Source organism: Dysidea avara, chromosome 11 (genome assembly GCF_963678975.1).
Source record: "Dysidea avara chromosome 11, odDysAvar1.4, whole genome shotgun sequence".
NCBI lineage: Eukaryota > Metazoa > Porifera > Demospongiae > Dictyoceratida > Dysideidae > Dysidea > Dysidea avara.
In genome coordinates, this window is record NC_089282.1 from 27,236,823 (window position 1) to 27,254,398 (window position 17,576).

A 17,576-nucleotide genomic window follows, 5' to 3' on the forward strand; every position below is an offset into this window, starting at 1 on the left:
TCCTTGAAGGATGCAACAGTGTTTGTGGAAATTATTTCCTTAGTATTGATAGGTGCATATTACAGTACTCACATATTGTACAGGACTGGATGGAATGTGTAAGCCCCAGTCATCACTAAACCCAACACAATAAGAACGTGTAGTGTTCTCCCCTTTATAACTCAACACTGCATAGTCGCCTCTCACGTGCGATACCACCTACACCAATAACACACATGACAACACAGTTAACAACTAGACAACTTGCCAGAGAACAGTAGCCGATGAGAAATACGAATAGTCTCATAGCGAGCAACGCGAACAAATTAATTAGCATACAAATACTGGTAGTCACGTGCTTGGTCAGCTTGCCAACTCGTCACGTGCTTATTGGCGCGAATAATCAAAGGCGGACAAAATGACTGGACGTTTGGTTCTGTATTGTAAGAAATTGTCGAGTAACGCGACACTACCTAAACGATGTTCAGATGAAGCAGCGGGTTATGACCTATACAGGTGTGGTCGTGTTGAATTGTGATAATATGCCGTACGTCATGGCTCGCGTGTAGCGCGTACGACCTCATGGTTCCTGCTGAAGGGAAGGCTCTGGTGAAGACGGACATCGCAGTGGCAATTCCTGACGGATGTTACGGCAGAATTGGTAACATAGATTATTAGCAACGCATCGTTTATTACTCCGTGTTACTATAGCTCCGAGGTCGAGTTTAGCTTGGAAACACCACTTGGATACGGGAGGTTATAATGATGTTACCATGGTTACTGGTTACTCATGTGTGATGCTGTTATAGCTGGGGTAATAGACCGAGACTACAGGGGGTGTGTCGGGGTAGTGATGTTTAACCTGTCCAAGATGGATTATAATGGTAAGTGATGAGATTATTGTAGTAGTTTGGTGTTGCTCAAGGGGTCCGCAACTTACAAATATCCTGTACGAGATTTCAAATCTTTTGAATTTTGCAAGATTACAAGATTTTAAGGCAAGATTTCAAAATCGGTTGGAAATAACTAAACATTTTTGGAAAATTGAAGGGAAAACCAAACATGTAAGGTTTCTATTCATTTTACAGCACATACGATGATAGTACTGAGTAATTCAAAGATTAAAAATCCGTTTTAATTTATTTAAGTTTTATCAGATATGAGCCACGCCTACTTACTATAGCTACTAAAGTAGAAATGGTTGAATTTTCTTGCTACAATTCAAAACCAAAATATTCTTATCGAAATACTTCTGCAAAACAAAAGCAACCTCACTGTCCTTTCCTACTAGACTTTTCAGGGCCCTCTTCGATGAGCCGAATATTTAATACAAAAGCCAACTTTCGTATGTGCATAATAAACCGATCTAAACAGCCTTCATTTCTAGAATAAAGGTTATTATTATGCAAACCGAAGCTGGTTCATTACTCGTGTTGATCAAATGTACGTGTGGCATTGGATAGGACACAGCGCATGCCCTCAAATTACTTTCAGCCGGCTGCTGGCACATAACCAACCTAAAATTAACGTATACAGAAAATAACCAGAAATGTATGGAAATTAACAAACATTTTCTTAAAGATTTCAAAATGACCTGAGATTTCAGATTTCATCAAGATTTCAAGGAGGCTGTATGAAATTTCAAGAGAGTTGCGGACCCCTTGGTGTAGCTGCCACTTCAATTAAAAGTTTGGTATGCACAGCCATAGATACTATTATATTTGGTTGTTCTGTTTTTTATTTTTTAGTAGATTGCATAGATCACCGTTCGTGTTCAAACTTCCAAATCCCCAGATGAACTTGCCCGCCCGCATCTCTTTTATTTAACCCACCACCTCTAATTTCATTATTACTGTTATCAATCACGTGCACACGTATTTTGAAGCTAAGAAGACTGGCTATCATATTACAGCACAGCAAATAGGGCTGGGACGAATATTGAAATTTACCTTCAAATGTTATTTAATAAGTTTGTGAGCATTTGGAAAGTGAATAGCAGCAGTACTTGACGCGATCGATGGATTGCAAATGGGTGCGTCCGCTATACTGCACTCATTCATAGGTAAACACCAACTAATGGCTAAAATAACACTTTATTCTTTTGTAGACTGAAGCTTTGAAGAATACTTTTATAATTTGAAGTTTGCTTAATCTCCAAACCCACGAAACATTCAAAGCTTTGTCCCCCAACCCTACCCCAGCAAATGTCACTTGCATCTCAGAAATGATGGTAAACTGTAAGTACTAGTTCTTAAAGGGTGTAACTAATCACTGGACTGGACTACTGGACTGGACTGACATATTTTTGGTTTTTAAACATTCTGAGGTTGGTTTTATTGAGTCTTGCTAGCCAAGGGCCTTCAGAAAATTTGCAGTCTGCTACTAAAATGATGAGTGTGAGGAGTGGAGTAAGCAAAACTGACTTTTAGTGATTTCACCTCTACTTAATTATTAGGTTCCATGTACCTGTACTCCTTATCAGTATGCTGCAGTGAATGTGCTAGTTATGGTTAACCAACGATAATGTCTGGGAGATAGTAGCAAGCTTGTAACAAATCTGGTCACATATTATAGACTAGTATGCCAACCAGCACATGTAAGAACTAATCATGATAGCAGAAAAACCCTATAGTTGTGCAATGAGTTTGTATATTGCATGTAGGAACAAATTTAGCTACAATAGATTGTCTTAGGAAGGATAGGTTGTGTCTGAGCTAGGATATGGTGTATCATAGGTAACACAAATATAGTAAAATGATTTTTGGTTAGCTATTGCTATATATTACAATCTCCAAAACACAATACTAAGAAGTGTATAGATGCTGTAGAGCATAACAAGTAGTGAGAAGTCAGTTTTTGTTTACTCCACTCCTCACACTCATCATTTTAGTAGCAGACTGCAGTTTCTGAAGGGAGTGTATAAACAGTGGAATGTAGTCTCACGTGACCAAACCCACTCATCGATTGATAATATAAGCACCTAGCTGTGAGAGGGTCTGGTATAGTTCGAATAGTAAAGTTGTTCTGACACCCTGAGCTTTTTCAGGGTGATAATGAAACACCTGGTCAACTTTCATCACACCACGTCTTATTGCGGATGGTGGCTTACTGTCAACAGAGAAAGGAATTTGCTAACAATCCACAAAATGACGTGGCGTGATGAAAGTTGACCTGACGTTTCATTATCACCCTGAAAAAGCTCAGGGTGTCAGAACAACTTTGCTATTCGAACTATACCAGACCCTCTCACAGCTAGGCGCTTATAATTATTAATCGATAAGCGCCGCATGAAGAGTGGGTCTGGCCACGCGAGACGTAAGTGGAATGGACTACTGGAATGGTAGAATGGAATATTTTAAAAAGTTCATTATCATTTTTTACATCCAAATAAGTACAACTATAATAGGATTCCCCTTGAAGTCAGCTAATCTAGCATACTTTTCCTCACCACAACACTTGTATGACTTATAACTCAATACTTTATTACTTGTCTGAAACTAACTGTCTCAATGAAGGTTCAGTTCAGTGTGGTGCCACATTGAACTTTGGCTTAAATTTTGTTTTCTGACGTAATTGTGGAAAAGGCTCATTGTAAACACTTACAAGATAGTCCCGTTTCATTTTACCCAAAAATTTTCACTTAAGCTCCTAGGCTAGTGGTAAACACCTCGTACAGACTTTGCCTTCTGTGTTCACCCTCCAGTGCCTAACTGGTAAAGTTGATAAATGAATACTTCATTATACAGTGAATGTACTTTTACAATGCATACATGTAATCAGCTAGCTAGCTAACTTTTTATCATTTAGGGGAGCAAGGGTTAAGTCAGGAGTCTTCTTGGTATTCCCAATAAACTGTTATTGTGTATGTTCATAACTGACTTTACACTACATTACATTGGGAAACTTTGTCTATGGTGAGGTGAATTATGCTAAAAGAGTTGACTTCAAGGGGAATCCTACTGTATAGCCTAAATATTTCAAGGGGGGAATTTTTTGCTGATTTCGCGGTTTTGGGGCTTATCAGCGAAAATTTTAGCCTTGAAATATTTAGACCTCCATATAGTCTAATACATTTTGGGAGTGTTTGCAAATCTGCGAAAATTTTATTTTTAGCAACATTGCTCAACCTCGAAATATTTGCCCTTCGAAATATTTAGGCTATACGGTATTAATTGCTCACTTAAGGGGAGGAGTTGTGCTTATTTGGATGTAAAAAATGATATTGAACTTTTAACAAATTCCATTCCAATATTCCAGTAGTCCATTCCACTGTTTATACACTCCCATTTCTGAAGGCCCTTGGCTAGCAAGACTCAATAAAACCAACCTCAGAATGTGTAAAAACCAAAAATATGTCAGTCCAGTAGTCCAATTCAGTGTTCCAATCCAGTAGTCCAGTCCAGTGATTAGTTACACCCAGTTCTTAAAAGGCTTTAGCTAACCTTTGTAGTAACAAGCAGTTTGATTTGGAGTATTTTATTTAATACTGAAAAATGACCACCCACCATCATGGAAATCCAAATTTTTGTGTAGTATGAGAAACAGGTAATCCTGGCCTCATCATGCAAATAATTGGCTATTATATAACTGCCTAGCTACAAAAACTTACCTCTGAATCATTCCATAGTCCCTCATCTACAAACATTTCTACATCCAACTATTTGCATATACCATTGGATTGTTGTGACTTTAATAGTTTTACTGTATATCTCCAAAACATTCCAAGGCTTACACTCTACAGTATTGATGTGTTGCTGGATTAACATTGTACTATATACAACCATAGATAATAGAGTACAAAGGATAGGAAACGCAATAACGTGACGTCACAAAATACGTACATTTCTATTGGAATTCCGTGTATTACGTCACGAATATACTCGTTACGCTTGGTGTGCTTGTATCAAAGAGAAACAAATTGTTGTAACGACAGAATTTTGCAACCAACAACTGTGAAACTTCGCTACAATGAACTCAAGTAAGTAATCGAGGGAACTAGGATGGTACCAACCCTCAAGGAAGTTATGCGCAAAATTAAAGGAGCTTGAAAGTGGAAAAAACGGCCCAAAAATTAATTTAAACCACTTTACTTTCTTCGTAAATATATTCTATCCTTTTAACTGTGATAAACCTATTCCTTACCATTTAACAGAGAGAACCAGAGGAAATATCAGAGCAAAACAGGAACTGTTGCTTGAAGAAACGACTAAGTATCTTCCATTTTTTACCAAAAGTTTAAACCACCTTGCAGTACAACGCAGCGGTAAAAAACTGTGTTGGTGACACGCCTAGCTTACCACAAGATTCGAAAGTGGAACCGGCTATAAAAGAAGCGGTATGGACGAGGCATGAAGGTACTATGAGCGAAAGTATGACAGCGTGTAACAATTATGGTTAACGCAATACGCTTTGTTACAAAATTTACGGTCTGAATTCTCTCGCCAAAATCTCTCACAAAGGCCTAAATACTTGCTGCAGTCTGTTGGATTACTATTTACGCTGCTTAGAACACTAATTCCCATGCTTGAGCACATAACTGTCTTGTCCTTTCAAGTCACGCGTAACGGAAATCAAACCGGAAATCGCTTGCGTTTCCTATCCCTTTTACTCTATTATCTATGATACAACACAACCTGGTTGAACACTATTTCTAGAAACGCTTGCTAAAATTTCATCATATACTCACAACACTTTGCAAAGTTGACATCTAAACCACTTTAAAACCTTTTGTTTGCCTTGACCAACAATTCCACAAACTATATAACTGCTTTAGACTCTATTTCACATTACACTCAGATTACTTACCTCATCCACGGCTGTTTCTGCTGTAGGCTCGGCAAAACCAGCTGGTTTTCTTGTGATAATACTAACACCGTGGCAACTATGCATGCTCACACGACAAAATTAAGCGCTCTCATTACATCACTGCACGTGAACAATGCATACTGATTGGATAAACCTAGATTTTGAGTATATTGTGCCTGAAGGCGTGGAATATATTAGAAAACAAGGTGGAGTATATGAGATTTATTACCCACCCAAAACAGCCTAAATAGAGTCTGAGAGGAGTGTACCCGGAATGTACACATTATATTGAGTGCTTCCATTTCCATGTTATTAGTATAGTATCTATGGTATAGCATCATGTGGGTGGAGCCAGTGATACTAGTAATGGAGAGTAGTCTTACTGCCATCCTAGGTCCATACAGTTTTATCCCAGCACAGAAGTACAAGACAGGCTTCAATATTTTCCCAAACTTTTGTCATTTGTGGTAACTAAATTGGGTTGGTAATGTAATGTGGTGTATTCATTTGCCAATTTCTGTCAAAGATCAATTCACCAAAATCTTCTGCCAAAATTTTCTGCTATACTGTACAGAGCTCAAACAACGTTTAACAACCAGACAATTTCCGGTCAATATTGTATATTGACTGGTTAACTTTATTGTTGTACGGACATTATGTCTGGATGCCTCAGAATGCTAAACTATTGCAGGAGAGCAGCCTTGTAATATTTAATTAAGCAGTTTGTTGATGGTTAGTTGGAAAGGGTGGACACTGATGCGGACAATTTCAAAATACATTTTACATTTCTATACAACAGGTAAAATTCATGCTCACGTTTGTACACAAGTCCATACCCACATGATGTCTCCAGTGCTTACGTATTTCAAAATCTATTTAACAACTGTGTTTATTTTGAAATCCATTTAATAAATGCTATTGTAAGCACATGGAAGTGGGGGTGGCTCTGTGCTTCTGCAGTCGAGTGTCAGACGTCTTGTCAGCTACACAAGACATGTGCTTGTGAGTATGACATCATACATCAGTGAGTAGCTCACTCACTACTTGCCTCACATTGAGGCATTATTATACTCCTGCTGAAAAGGGTATATTAGGTCACTCCAAATAAACCCTCTGTTTCCCATCCTGGACTCAAGCGTATTTGCATATGGGTTGTCCATTTTCATTATTCCATTACAAAATTGGCAGATTTTCAAGCCATTGTTTGCCCTGCACAATCATAAGAACACGCTTAAGGTTGTACCAGAATAACACAAATGTGAATTTGTACCAACTTGATCACACTGCTGACACTGTTACAAGATGGCTGTTACTGACCCTGTACGGAATACAAGGAAAATACTGAAAGAATACAGAATAATGAAATATTTAGAGCCAGATGTGGGCAGTAGATGGGAAACAGAGAACTGACTTGATCTATGGTGGAGGCTTAGTTGCACTTCTTTAGTATATTTTTAACAACCGACAACCATTGAGTAGCAACTGATATTTGATCAACAGTAAAAGCTAATAGCTACAAGAACCATGATGATGGTGTAAACTAATATAATAACTGTAGTGAAAGTGATCAAATACAATGATCACATCAATAAGATAGCAAACAACAAAGGATGTGTGCTTACAAAACCAAGTTTTGTTTGAGAAGATCCTTTAGCACATTACAAAAGGCTGCATATTGCTGCCATACTTTGCTGATTTTGATGCTAGCTGTGTTGTAATATCAGATGATGTGAGCAAGTTGAACAGTGGTAGTAAATATTTCTTTTTTCCTTTAATTATGATCTAGGATTATTAAACACAACAACTCATTATGATTGATAATGATATCATCAGGATGGGACAGGGTCTCTTATCTTCACCTCTTTGTATTTTACCTTTACAATGTGACACATTTCCAAACACAAAAACTAACCAAACAAAAATGGGGTCTCCACTAATTGACGCTGAATTAGTGTAGGTTAACTTGCTGACAATAACTGGAATACAACACTGAACTACCCCAATATAATAAGTAATAGTTGTAACACACCCATGAGGTTTGGAGTGTTTACAAGTCAGGTAGGTATACACAATGGACCAGGGGACCCACGAGGATCCAACTTTTTTTTGGACTTGTATACACTTCACAATATTCTATACTTGTACTAGGTACCTCTGCAAGTGGTCTTGTGTGGCCAATCAACTTTTTCCCTGTCACAGTGTCTAGTCACATGATGTTTATACCAATTAGAAATTAATTATAAGCGTCTCCGCCTATAGCATTTATTGGCCACTCACCTGCTGTACAATAGTCTATTATGTTGCCTAGCTACTAACATTGTACAAACAAATATTCCAGGGAAATAACAATTACTAGCTACTAGTAAGCTTCGTAGCCGGCAAGTTTCAGCCTGGGAACTTGACAAACAAACCTCATACATCACGGTGCATTTGCACAATGTTTTTAAACTTTAGTAGCTAGGCAACAATAGACTAGTATGTTCATTGTGCAGCAGGTGAGTCACAAGTGTTAATACAGTCAGCTTCAGACACTTTTCTACTTTTCAGAGGTGCTTATAATTTCTAATTGGTATAAACATCGTGTGACTAGACACTGTGACAGGCAAAAAGTGGATTGGCCACACAAGACTACTTGCAGAGGTACCTAGCACAAGTACAGAATATTGTGAAGTGTATAAAATTCTAAAAAGAGCTGGATCCTCTTAGGTCCCCGGGTCCTTGGTCCCCTGGTCCACTGTTTATACCTACCCTTAACAAATCAGATACAAACCTCATGGGTGTGTTCTAACTGATTTGTGGCATGGCGCATGTGCAGATCAAAGGCGCCTATTTGTAACATGGAAGGAACAAGAACACAAAGCTAATATTGGCTATAGCTGAGTGCTGTGTACAAGGAACGATTTTACTCACTAATTACTGTCTTGATGGTTAGGTAATTCATTGTCAGCTAGTTTATTCATTGGTAGCGTGTTTTATTATGGAGTGTGAAGTGCCATCGTTGATGTCAATCACTCCAGCCATTGTACTGCTTCCACATCATTTAGACCGGTGTAGCTGAAGTCTGATATTCATTGTTGAGTGGCCAAAAGGAGGTACTTGGCCATGTTACAATTATTTGTAAACTAGTTTACAACTGATTTGTAACACTGGTGGCAGCCTTTGATCTGCCCACGCACCATACTACAATACATTACATAATCCATAATTTTGTTGTATCTGTACATTTCTAATAGTAACACTTTATTAACAAGATGTCCTTATTTCATAAAGTACATACATCCTAGAAGTTTACTTAAATTGTCCCTAAACACTTGGTACACTATAAAATACAGCATGAACTAGCTAGCTAACTTGTCAACACTGAAATGCTGCCATTTATTGAAAATATAAAATTGGATTAATTAGCTAACTACTTTGACAAAGGTGAAAAGTTTATCTTTAAGACAGTGACTCAAATAAGTTTCATCCACAGCCCCAACATGAGAAGTCATGTGATATTACTAGTGGCAATAAAATATTAAGAATGAAGTAGGCCAGGCCGGGTTACAGTGATAAAAGGCAGTAAAACAAGAGATGATGGTAGCTATGAGGGAAAATCCCTAACTACTTGGCATTGTAGGAATTTTCCCACATACAATGCCAAGTAGCTAGGGATTTTCCCTCCTAGCTACCATTATCTCTTGCTTCATTGCTTTTTATCACTGGAACTCTACTTCATTTTTAAATTAATTGCACTAGTTTGTTAATTTTTTACTAGAGCATAGCTATGACATACAAGTGTGACTGTTGTATTAGAGTATCTCAATCTCACCACTCAGCTATGGAGTAGATCAAGCTAATGGGCGTGGTACAATTCCTTGTTTTCCTACAGAGCGCTAGATCATTGTCGTGGAATATGTTCTGATTGTTGAAGGGGTGTGGGTCAAACGGTTCTACCACTCATGACTGTGCCATCCTCTTGTTGTCAGGCACTCAAAAACACAAAATAAAACAACGAAAGTTCAAGCCTCGTCGCCACTGTAGCATTTCATTGAGTTCTAATTAATGCTCATACAGCAAGCTACACGCATGCGTACAACTACACAGTACACATACAATTACATAATCACTTACAATAGCTAAATTGTACAGTCCTTACAATGACTAGTATACTACAGTTTCAATCACTGGCACGAAAACTCCATATCATACAGTACGATAGTACTGTATAGTAGGAACCACAAAGGAGTAGGCGTGGCCCACGAGATAACATCACCCAAAAACCAGCTTCAACTTTCCCTGACGACGATGAGGCAGTATTGGTTAGGTAAAACTAAGCCCAAACAAGTTTTTAGATCAACCCGAAACGCTTTCAACAAGTTGCTACGGATTTATAAAAAAAATTTTTTAACAGAATTTTCTACTGACTGACTGACTGATGCCTTCAGACAAGTGTAACTCGATAACGGCTAAGGCTACAGCTAAATTTTTTCACCGTTCGATGTTGCTTAGGTACCTTTTGGCATACCGCAGTATGTACAATGCATTCTTCATGGACTTACCAGTGTCCTCCTTTGTGTCCCATTCATCTTTGCTGACAGCGAAAAGTGTCAATTTGGTGGTAGCACGTGATGGCTTCCCTTCGTAACGGAAATTGTCTGTATTTTTCATAGTGGTTATTTTGATAGCAGAGGTGATTTTCAAACAGTTCTTGATTCAAAATGCTGCATAATGCATTGAACATAGCTGACAACGAAGTGTAATGGACATTTCACTTTTTAGACAATAATTGGGGCGTGCAGTTCCATTTTGGATGCGGTATGCGTGGGTTCACCAGTCATAATAATTATTTACAAATAAAGTTAACAAACAAGTACACAGAAAATTTGAAATTTTCAACTAGAGCAGGGACCATAGCACATTGATAAAAAGTACTGAAACAAGTTGGAGTAGTGAACGATATTAAATCACAGTAAAACAATAAGAAGTGTTATATCCCTACTGTACTCAAGATACCATAATGGAAATGCACAATAGGGATATAACACTTCTTATTGTTTTACTGTGATTTAATATCATACACTACTCCAGCTTGTTTCAGTACTTTTTATCGATGTGCTATGGTCCCTACTCTAGTTGAAATTCCTATTTTTTTCTGTGTGCTTGTTATTATACATTCGTGTCTTTGTTCACCGGTGATCCGAACCTAGAGTTTGTAAGTCTTGTAGTTTTCTCAAACATTAATTATTATTTATTTATGACGTAATTTTGTAACTAGGCCCGGGGCACATACAACCAAGTACAAACACCAATGGCATAGGCATAGCAACCCGAGGAGGCAAGGGGTCTACCTCTCTTGCAATTTTCTGATTGTAAATTGCAAAAAAAAAGATGGAGATACTCCAATAGAGGAGTCAATTACTCTAATAAAGCAGTCACAGTATTCAGAGAAGCAGTGTAGCAAAGTATGAAGTTGTGAATAAGGATTATGTGCTTTATCAGTGATACATTGTGTATTTAGTGGAGGACAGCCATTCTTAGCAGGTATTGACCTTTATTTTGCTCTTCAACATTGTACCCTACCAAACTGAGAGTGTTCCCCTATCTAACAATATCTTGCTACACCTATGACCAATCAATGGGACAACCTACTAATATGTCATGTACAAACAGTGTATGGCCAGTACAGTGTGTGTGGGTGGAAAAGATACACATACACAGTTATACAATTTCTAGAGGAATTGACTGGCACATAACCATAAGTGATATATAATAGTTATACCATGGCTGCGAGGGATTTTGCTGATATATATACCCAAAGCCTGAGGGCTGCGGGTGTATATGTCAGCAAAATCCCAAGCAGCTGTGGTATAAGTGATATATATCACTTGGGGCGCACTCACCTAATAGGTGAAAAAACTAACGAGAACTCATCCCATTTGTTTTATACAGTAGCATCTGAAGATCGATCGTGGTTTTAATAGCATGGGCTAATATCATCAAAATGTTGTCCATATGTTAAAACGTCATTAATACGTTACTATGCTTCAACATGCAATGTTAGAAAACTTGCAATTGTGGGATGGAGTTTATATTGTTATCATTTTTGTATTAAGTTAAGCCAACTAACTTTGCTATTGGGACAGTAAGTAAGTTATTATATTAAGTTAAGTACTTAGAACTGTAAGTTACTAACCTATTTCAATGTAGCAGTAGTAGCTTTGCTGTTCTGTGGTCTGTTCAAAGGCTGATACCTGGTGGGTAGAAATACGCATCCACGATCGCCCAAACAATTATTTTGTGCCTTCATTATCCTTTACTAACAACCAACTAGTCTATCTTAGCAAATATACTCAGCTTAGCAACCACTACAAAAACAAGTCCCACCATACAAAGCTCTATGTTGCTCAATATAGCGAGTCAAAGTGCATTGTTTCTTTGAACTGGCTGGGTATCAAAGTCCTTTGGCAAACCACTTTCCTATGATATTGTCTGGAAAATATGTGAGTTAAACGCTGAGCGCTGAGTGGCGCCTTTGAATGTCCACACTAAAGTGGTATACATTAGTAGGTAACACTTTGACACCTCAGATCAAAGGAATTCCAGAGGATACATTTGCCATGTATACCTCAACACAGGGAGACATCTAAATGTACACCAGCGTACATTGAAATGTATCCTGGGAAAGTGGTTGCACTTCTAAAAGAGCAAGCCACTTTCATCGTAACAAGCATGGCCTTGATGTGGATAAGGTAGTGGTACCACCCTCTGTTTGTTTTATAAAAGCTCAAACTGAAATCAATTGTGAGAATAAATTAATGCTCACATGATGATCACCACAAGAAGCACTCAAATGAAGGCGTTTCAGTATCCTTGCCATTCTGCAAGTTGGAAAATGTTACTTAAAGGTGAGAACTAGTCTTACAGTGCATTCACAAGCATTTTAGCATGTTTTCTGAATGCGGACACGCCCACATTACGGATGGTACGAGTTAACCACTCTATAATGAAGCTTACCCCTTTAGGTCTTTAGTATACGTTGTGATTAGTCTTTAAACAACGCAAAAGCATTAAAACACTTGTGAATTACCCAAAATTTGTCCTACTCGACTTTTCTGTGCTATTCCGTAGGACTTGTCCGTTTATTATAACAATTGTAGCTACAACGTTACTGCCTAACCATAATCGAATCTTTCAGACATGCATATAAAACAAATCTAGTGGTTACACTTGTATTGGCATCAAGGCTATCAGCCTGAATGGAAGTGTCACATATTAGCTGTAACATGGGCACTTGTGATTTGCTTAATATGTATACCTGCAGCCCTCGGGCTTTGTGCATACATTTCGGGCAAGTTACTCGTGTCCATGTTTCAACTATAAAATGTAATTGCAATCAGTATGAATTCTGAGGGCCTGCTACTGTTGTCTTGATTACCCGACTGAAGATGTGAGAGATTACACCTCAAATTGTGAAAATCATGAACAAGCAATGAAACAGACGCACATACTGTTGGGGCTACAGAAATGAAATTATACAAAGTCATTTATCTTTGGTGTCTGAAATAATACAAGTCACAAAAATAAGTAGAAATGTGCAGAACTCAGATTACAGCTGTACTTAATGGACACTAGTATAGTATATAGTGGACAAGGCTTTGCTAGTGTCACACTAGTGTCCCTTTAATGGTTTGTGAAGAAGACTGGTACAGCAAGTTTCCTTGGTTGTCCTGTGACATTTATTCTAAAGTACTGTAACTGCTTCATTGTTTATACTATGATGAACTTTTCAGCAATAAACAGTAGTTATATGGCTTCTTTCAGCATAGCACTTGGAGCCCTAAATGGGTTGAGTAGGGTAGAAATTCTCATGCTGGTGTCTAGCCATCCTATAATTGTATGTATTGTACTAGTAGTCAATAGTGTAGTAACAATGGGACTATGGGATATGGAGAAGTTTATGTCAGAGGAAGATTAGCTCCTATACTTGTATCAAGATACTCTAATAGAACAGTCATGTACTCCAATAGAGGGTACACACACTCCTACACTTGTAAAGACACACACGTTATTGTAACAACATTAAATTGTTATGACAATTTCCATTATGGCACAGTAGGGATATAACACTTCTTATTGTTTTACTGTGGTTTAATATCATGCACTACTCCAACTTGTTTCAGTACTTTTTATCAATGTGCTATGGTCCCTACTCTAGTTGATAATTCCAAATTTTTTGTGTACTTGTTTGTTAACTTTTTGTTAAATGAAATTATTATGACTGGTGAACTCACACATACCACATCAAAAGAAAGAAATGGTGCCACATGTTCTAGCTACCAATTATTATTTGAAAAGTGAAGTATCCATTACACTTCGTTGTCAGCCATGTTCAACCATTACTAGTGCTGGGCAATATCACAATATTATTGTATATTGGGATATTTACATCTGATACTGTGACTTACTGTCTTCAAATTGCAATGTTGTATTTCAGTGATTCTCTATATTTAGTGTAATTCTGATGCAATTCTTTGATGGAGTGCTAGTCGAATTATATCCAAGAAAAGTGCTGGTTATTTCTTGGAAAATATTGCCATACCACCTTAGTATGGATATTGTGATATTTATGATGTTTCAGGTGGTGATATATCATTGGTAGGAAATTGTGATATTGCCCAGCTCTACCTGTTAGGAATTGTTCAAAAAGCACCTCTGCAATTAAATAGCCACTATGAAAAATACGAAGACGATTTCCAATATGAAGGGAAGCCATCATGTGCTACCACCAAATCAACACCTTTTGTTGTCAGCCAAGATGAATGGGACACAAAGGAGGACACTGGGAAGTCCATGAAGAATGCGCTGCGGTATGCCAAAAGGCACCTCTCGGGCCGAAACAATGTCGAACAAAATTAAGCCTGTAGCCTTAGCCATTATTTTTTGGTATCAGTCAGTAAAAATTCTGTTTATAATTTTTAAAAAATTCCTTAGCAATTAACTTATTGAAAGCATTTTGGATTGATCTGAAAGCTTGTTTGGGCTTAGTTTTACCATAGATAATAGAGTAAAGGGATAGGAAACGTAAGCGATTTCCGGTTTGATTTCCGTTATGCGTGACTTGAAAGGACAAGACAGTTTTGTGCTCAAGCATGGAAATTAGTGCTCTAAGCAGCGTAAATAGTAATCCAACAGACTACAGCAAGTATTTAGGCCTATGTGAGAGATTTTGGCGAGAGAATTCAGACCGTAGATTTTGTAACAAAGTGTATCGCATTAACCATGATTGTTACACGCTGTCATACTTTCGCTCATAGTACCTCCATGCCTAGTCCATACCAATTCTTTTATAGCCGGTTCCACTTTCAAATCTTGTGGTAAGCTAGGCGTGTCACCAACACAGTCTTTTACCGTTGCGTTGTACTGCAAGGTGGTTTAAACTTTTGGTTAAAAATGGAATATACTTAGTCGTTTCTTCAAGCAACAGTTCCTGTTTTGCTCCGATATTTCCTTTGGTTCCCTCTGTTAAATGGTAAGGAATAGGTTTATCACAGTTAAAAGGATAGAATATATTTAAGAAGAAAGTTAAGTGGTTTAAAGTAATTTTTGGGCCGTTTTTTCACTTTCAATCTCCTTTAATTTTGCGCACAACTTCCTTGAGGGTTGGTACCATCCTATTTCCCTCGATTACTTACTTGAGTTCACTGTAGCAAAGTTTCACAGTCGTTGGTTACAAAATTCTGTCGTTACAACAATTTGTTTCTCTTTGATACAAGCGCAGCAAGCGTAACGAGTATGTTCGTGACGTACTACACGGAATTCCAATAGGAATGTACGTATTTGGTGACGTCACGTTATTGCGTTTCCTATCCCTTTTAAGTACTCTATTATCTATGGTTTTACCTAACCAATACTGCCTCATCGTCGTCAGAAAATTGAAGCTGGTTTTTGGGTGATGTTTTTTCATGGGCCACGCCTACTCCTTTGTAGTCCCTACTATACAGTACTATCATACTGTATGATAGTTCAGTATGTGTATCATACTGAACTATCATACAGTACTATCATACAGTACTATCATACTGTATGATAGTTCAGTATGTGTAACATAATGATTTCATACGAGGAGTCTGCAACTCTTAAAATTTTGTACAGCATTGTTAGAGATTTGATTTTGAAATCTAAAGTTTTTGGAACTTAAGATCACATGATTCAAGTATTGCAATTAACACAAAAATGTTTCCAACGAAATGTTCAAATACTGCCATGAAATCTTGTACACCAAGTTACAGACCCCTCAGTTACACCATACCTCACTGATCACTCTACTCATACAGTTCATAAAGGAGACAGGATAGCTCAGTTGATAATAGAGAGGATAGCTACTCCATCAGTAGTAGAGGTTGATGAACTGGATGATACTATAAGAGGATCAGGAGGATATGGGTCAACTGGAACTAACAATTAACACATTTTTAATACATTACACACACTGTTATAAAACTGAAAACTGTCCGTCTGTCTGTATGTCTACATTCACCAATTTATAGTGTTGGCATTCGAAGGCACTGCTCAGGGTTTAACTTGTATACCATATATGGGAAATTGTTGAGGGATGAAACTTGTAAAATTTTGTTTTGTGTAAAATCCAAATTTTGCATTTTTTAATTCATGAAAGTCTAGAAAACAGATTTGGTAGGTAATAGCTGTGTGTATAAACCTGAAACATTTCACGATTATATATTCACAAAACTATCTCATTACTTGTAAAATTTGTGAAAATTTTGTCCCTCAAAAATTTCCAGCCATAAAGTATTACCTGGGAAATACCTTGACATTGTTTGGGCAATATGATGGAATTGTCACCTACCCTATCTGTTATCACTGAAATGTTATTGTAATCAGCTACTATAGTCTGAATTGTATTCCAGTACTTCAGAATTGACCACCAAAGCTACACACCACTACACTGTTATGGTACTACAGTTTATAATGTAAATTAAGTTACATGACAACAAGTGTAATTCATATACAAATACTATCTCCATCTGTACATGTTGTTGTGTTGTAACTGATCAAAAAATCACTTAGACTCAAACACAACAGATCACAGGCCTGTGTGATTAGTTAGCTATATACAAATGTTATCTAGAAATAATTTCTTATCAGATCACATGACTGATTGTGGCGTGTCTACTACAGGGGGGTAACTATGACGAACTGTGTGCTAGATGTGGATGTCATTCAGTAGTTGAAATTTAGCTAGCAATGCAAGTCCATACAAGTGAGTATAGTGTAGACCATATTTGGTAATAGTGTGGTCCCTAAACCATCCCTTTAGTATCACAGGTTGTATTTGGAGAGGTGTAAACACTTTGGGAATGATGAAGGTGTTGGGTTGACTTGTAAGGCATTAACAAGATCTTATGAGAGGTGATGATCAGTTGAATGATGTGATGTTAATGTGTCATTGTAGTTTGGGTGAGTTGGAAAATGCAATCTCCTACCTTGACCAGTATGTTGAAGTGAGTGAGAAGGCTGGTCTGCAGGATCAACTTGCTAAAGCTTGTAGTGCTATTGGACAAATGAGCAATTGTTTGGTTAGCTAGAGGAACTTGTAGATGTTATGTAATAGTGGCTACTGCTACAATTTAGGGTGACTACAAACAAGCAGTAGACAAGTTCAACAGGTGTTACAAGTTGTGTGTCCAACTGAACAACAAGTAGGCTGTGTGCTCATCACGAGTACAGTATGGCATTGCTCAAGGACATCACTTGATGGAACACTTCTCACATTCCTCACCTGTAACTGG

General features: G+C 37.7%; 2 protein-coding genes across 2 annotated transcripts in view; one reads left to right on the forward strand and one right to left on the reverse strand.

Annotated features, from left to right (window-relative positions):
* LOC136239544 (signal peptide peptidase-like 2B) overlaps positions 1 to 359 on the reverse strand; it is a 16,706-nt gene extending 16,347 nt beyond the window's left edge. Inside the window, exons 1-2 of the mRNA XM_066030289.1 lie at positions 248 to 359; positions 73 to 198 (exon numbers count right to left, since the gene is read on the reverse strand). Coding sequence (XP_065886361.1) covers positions 73 to 198; positions 248 to 316 — 195 coding nt within the window. The 5' untranslated portion in view covers positions 317 to 359. The remainder of the gene's footprint in view (positions 1 to 72; positions 199 to 247) is intronic.
* On the forward strand, positions 334 to 16,327 carry LOC136239545 (uncharacterized). Its single transcript, XM_066030290.1, has 5 exons — positions 334 to 495; positions 549 to 640; positions 691 to 735; positions 789 to 863; positions 16,101 to 16,327. The coding sequence occupies exons 1-5, from the start codon at positions 398 to 400 to the stop codon at positions 16,229 to 16,231; spliced, it is 441 nt and encodes a 146-aa protein (XP_065886362.1). The 5' UTR covers positions 334 to 397; the 3' UTR covers positions 16,232 to 16,327.
* Positions 16,328 to 17,576: the final 1,249 nt, after the last annotated feature.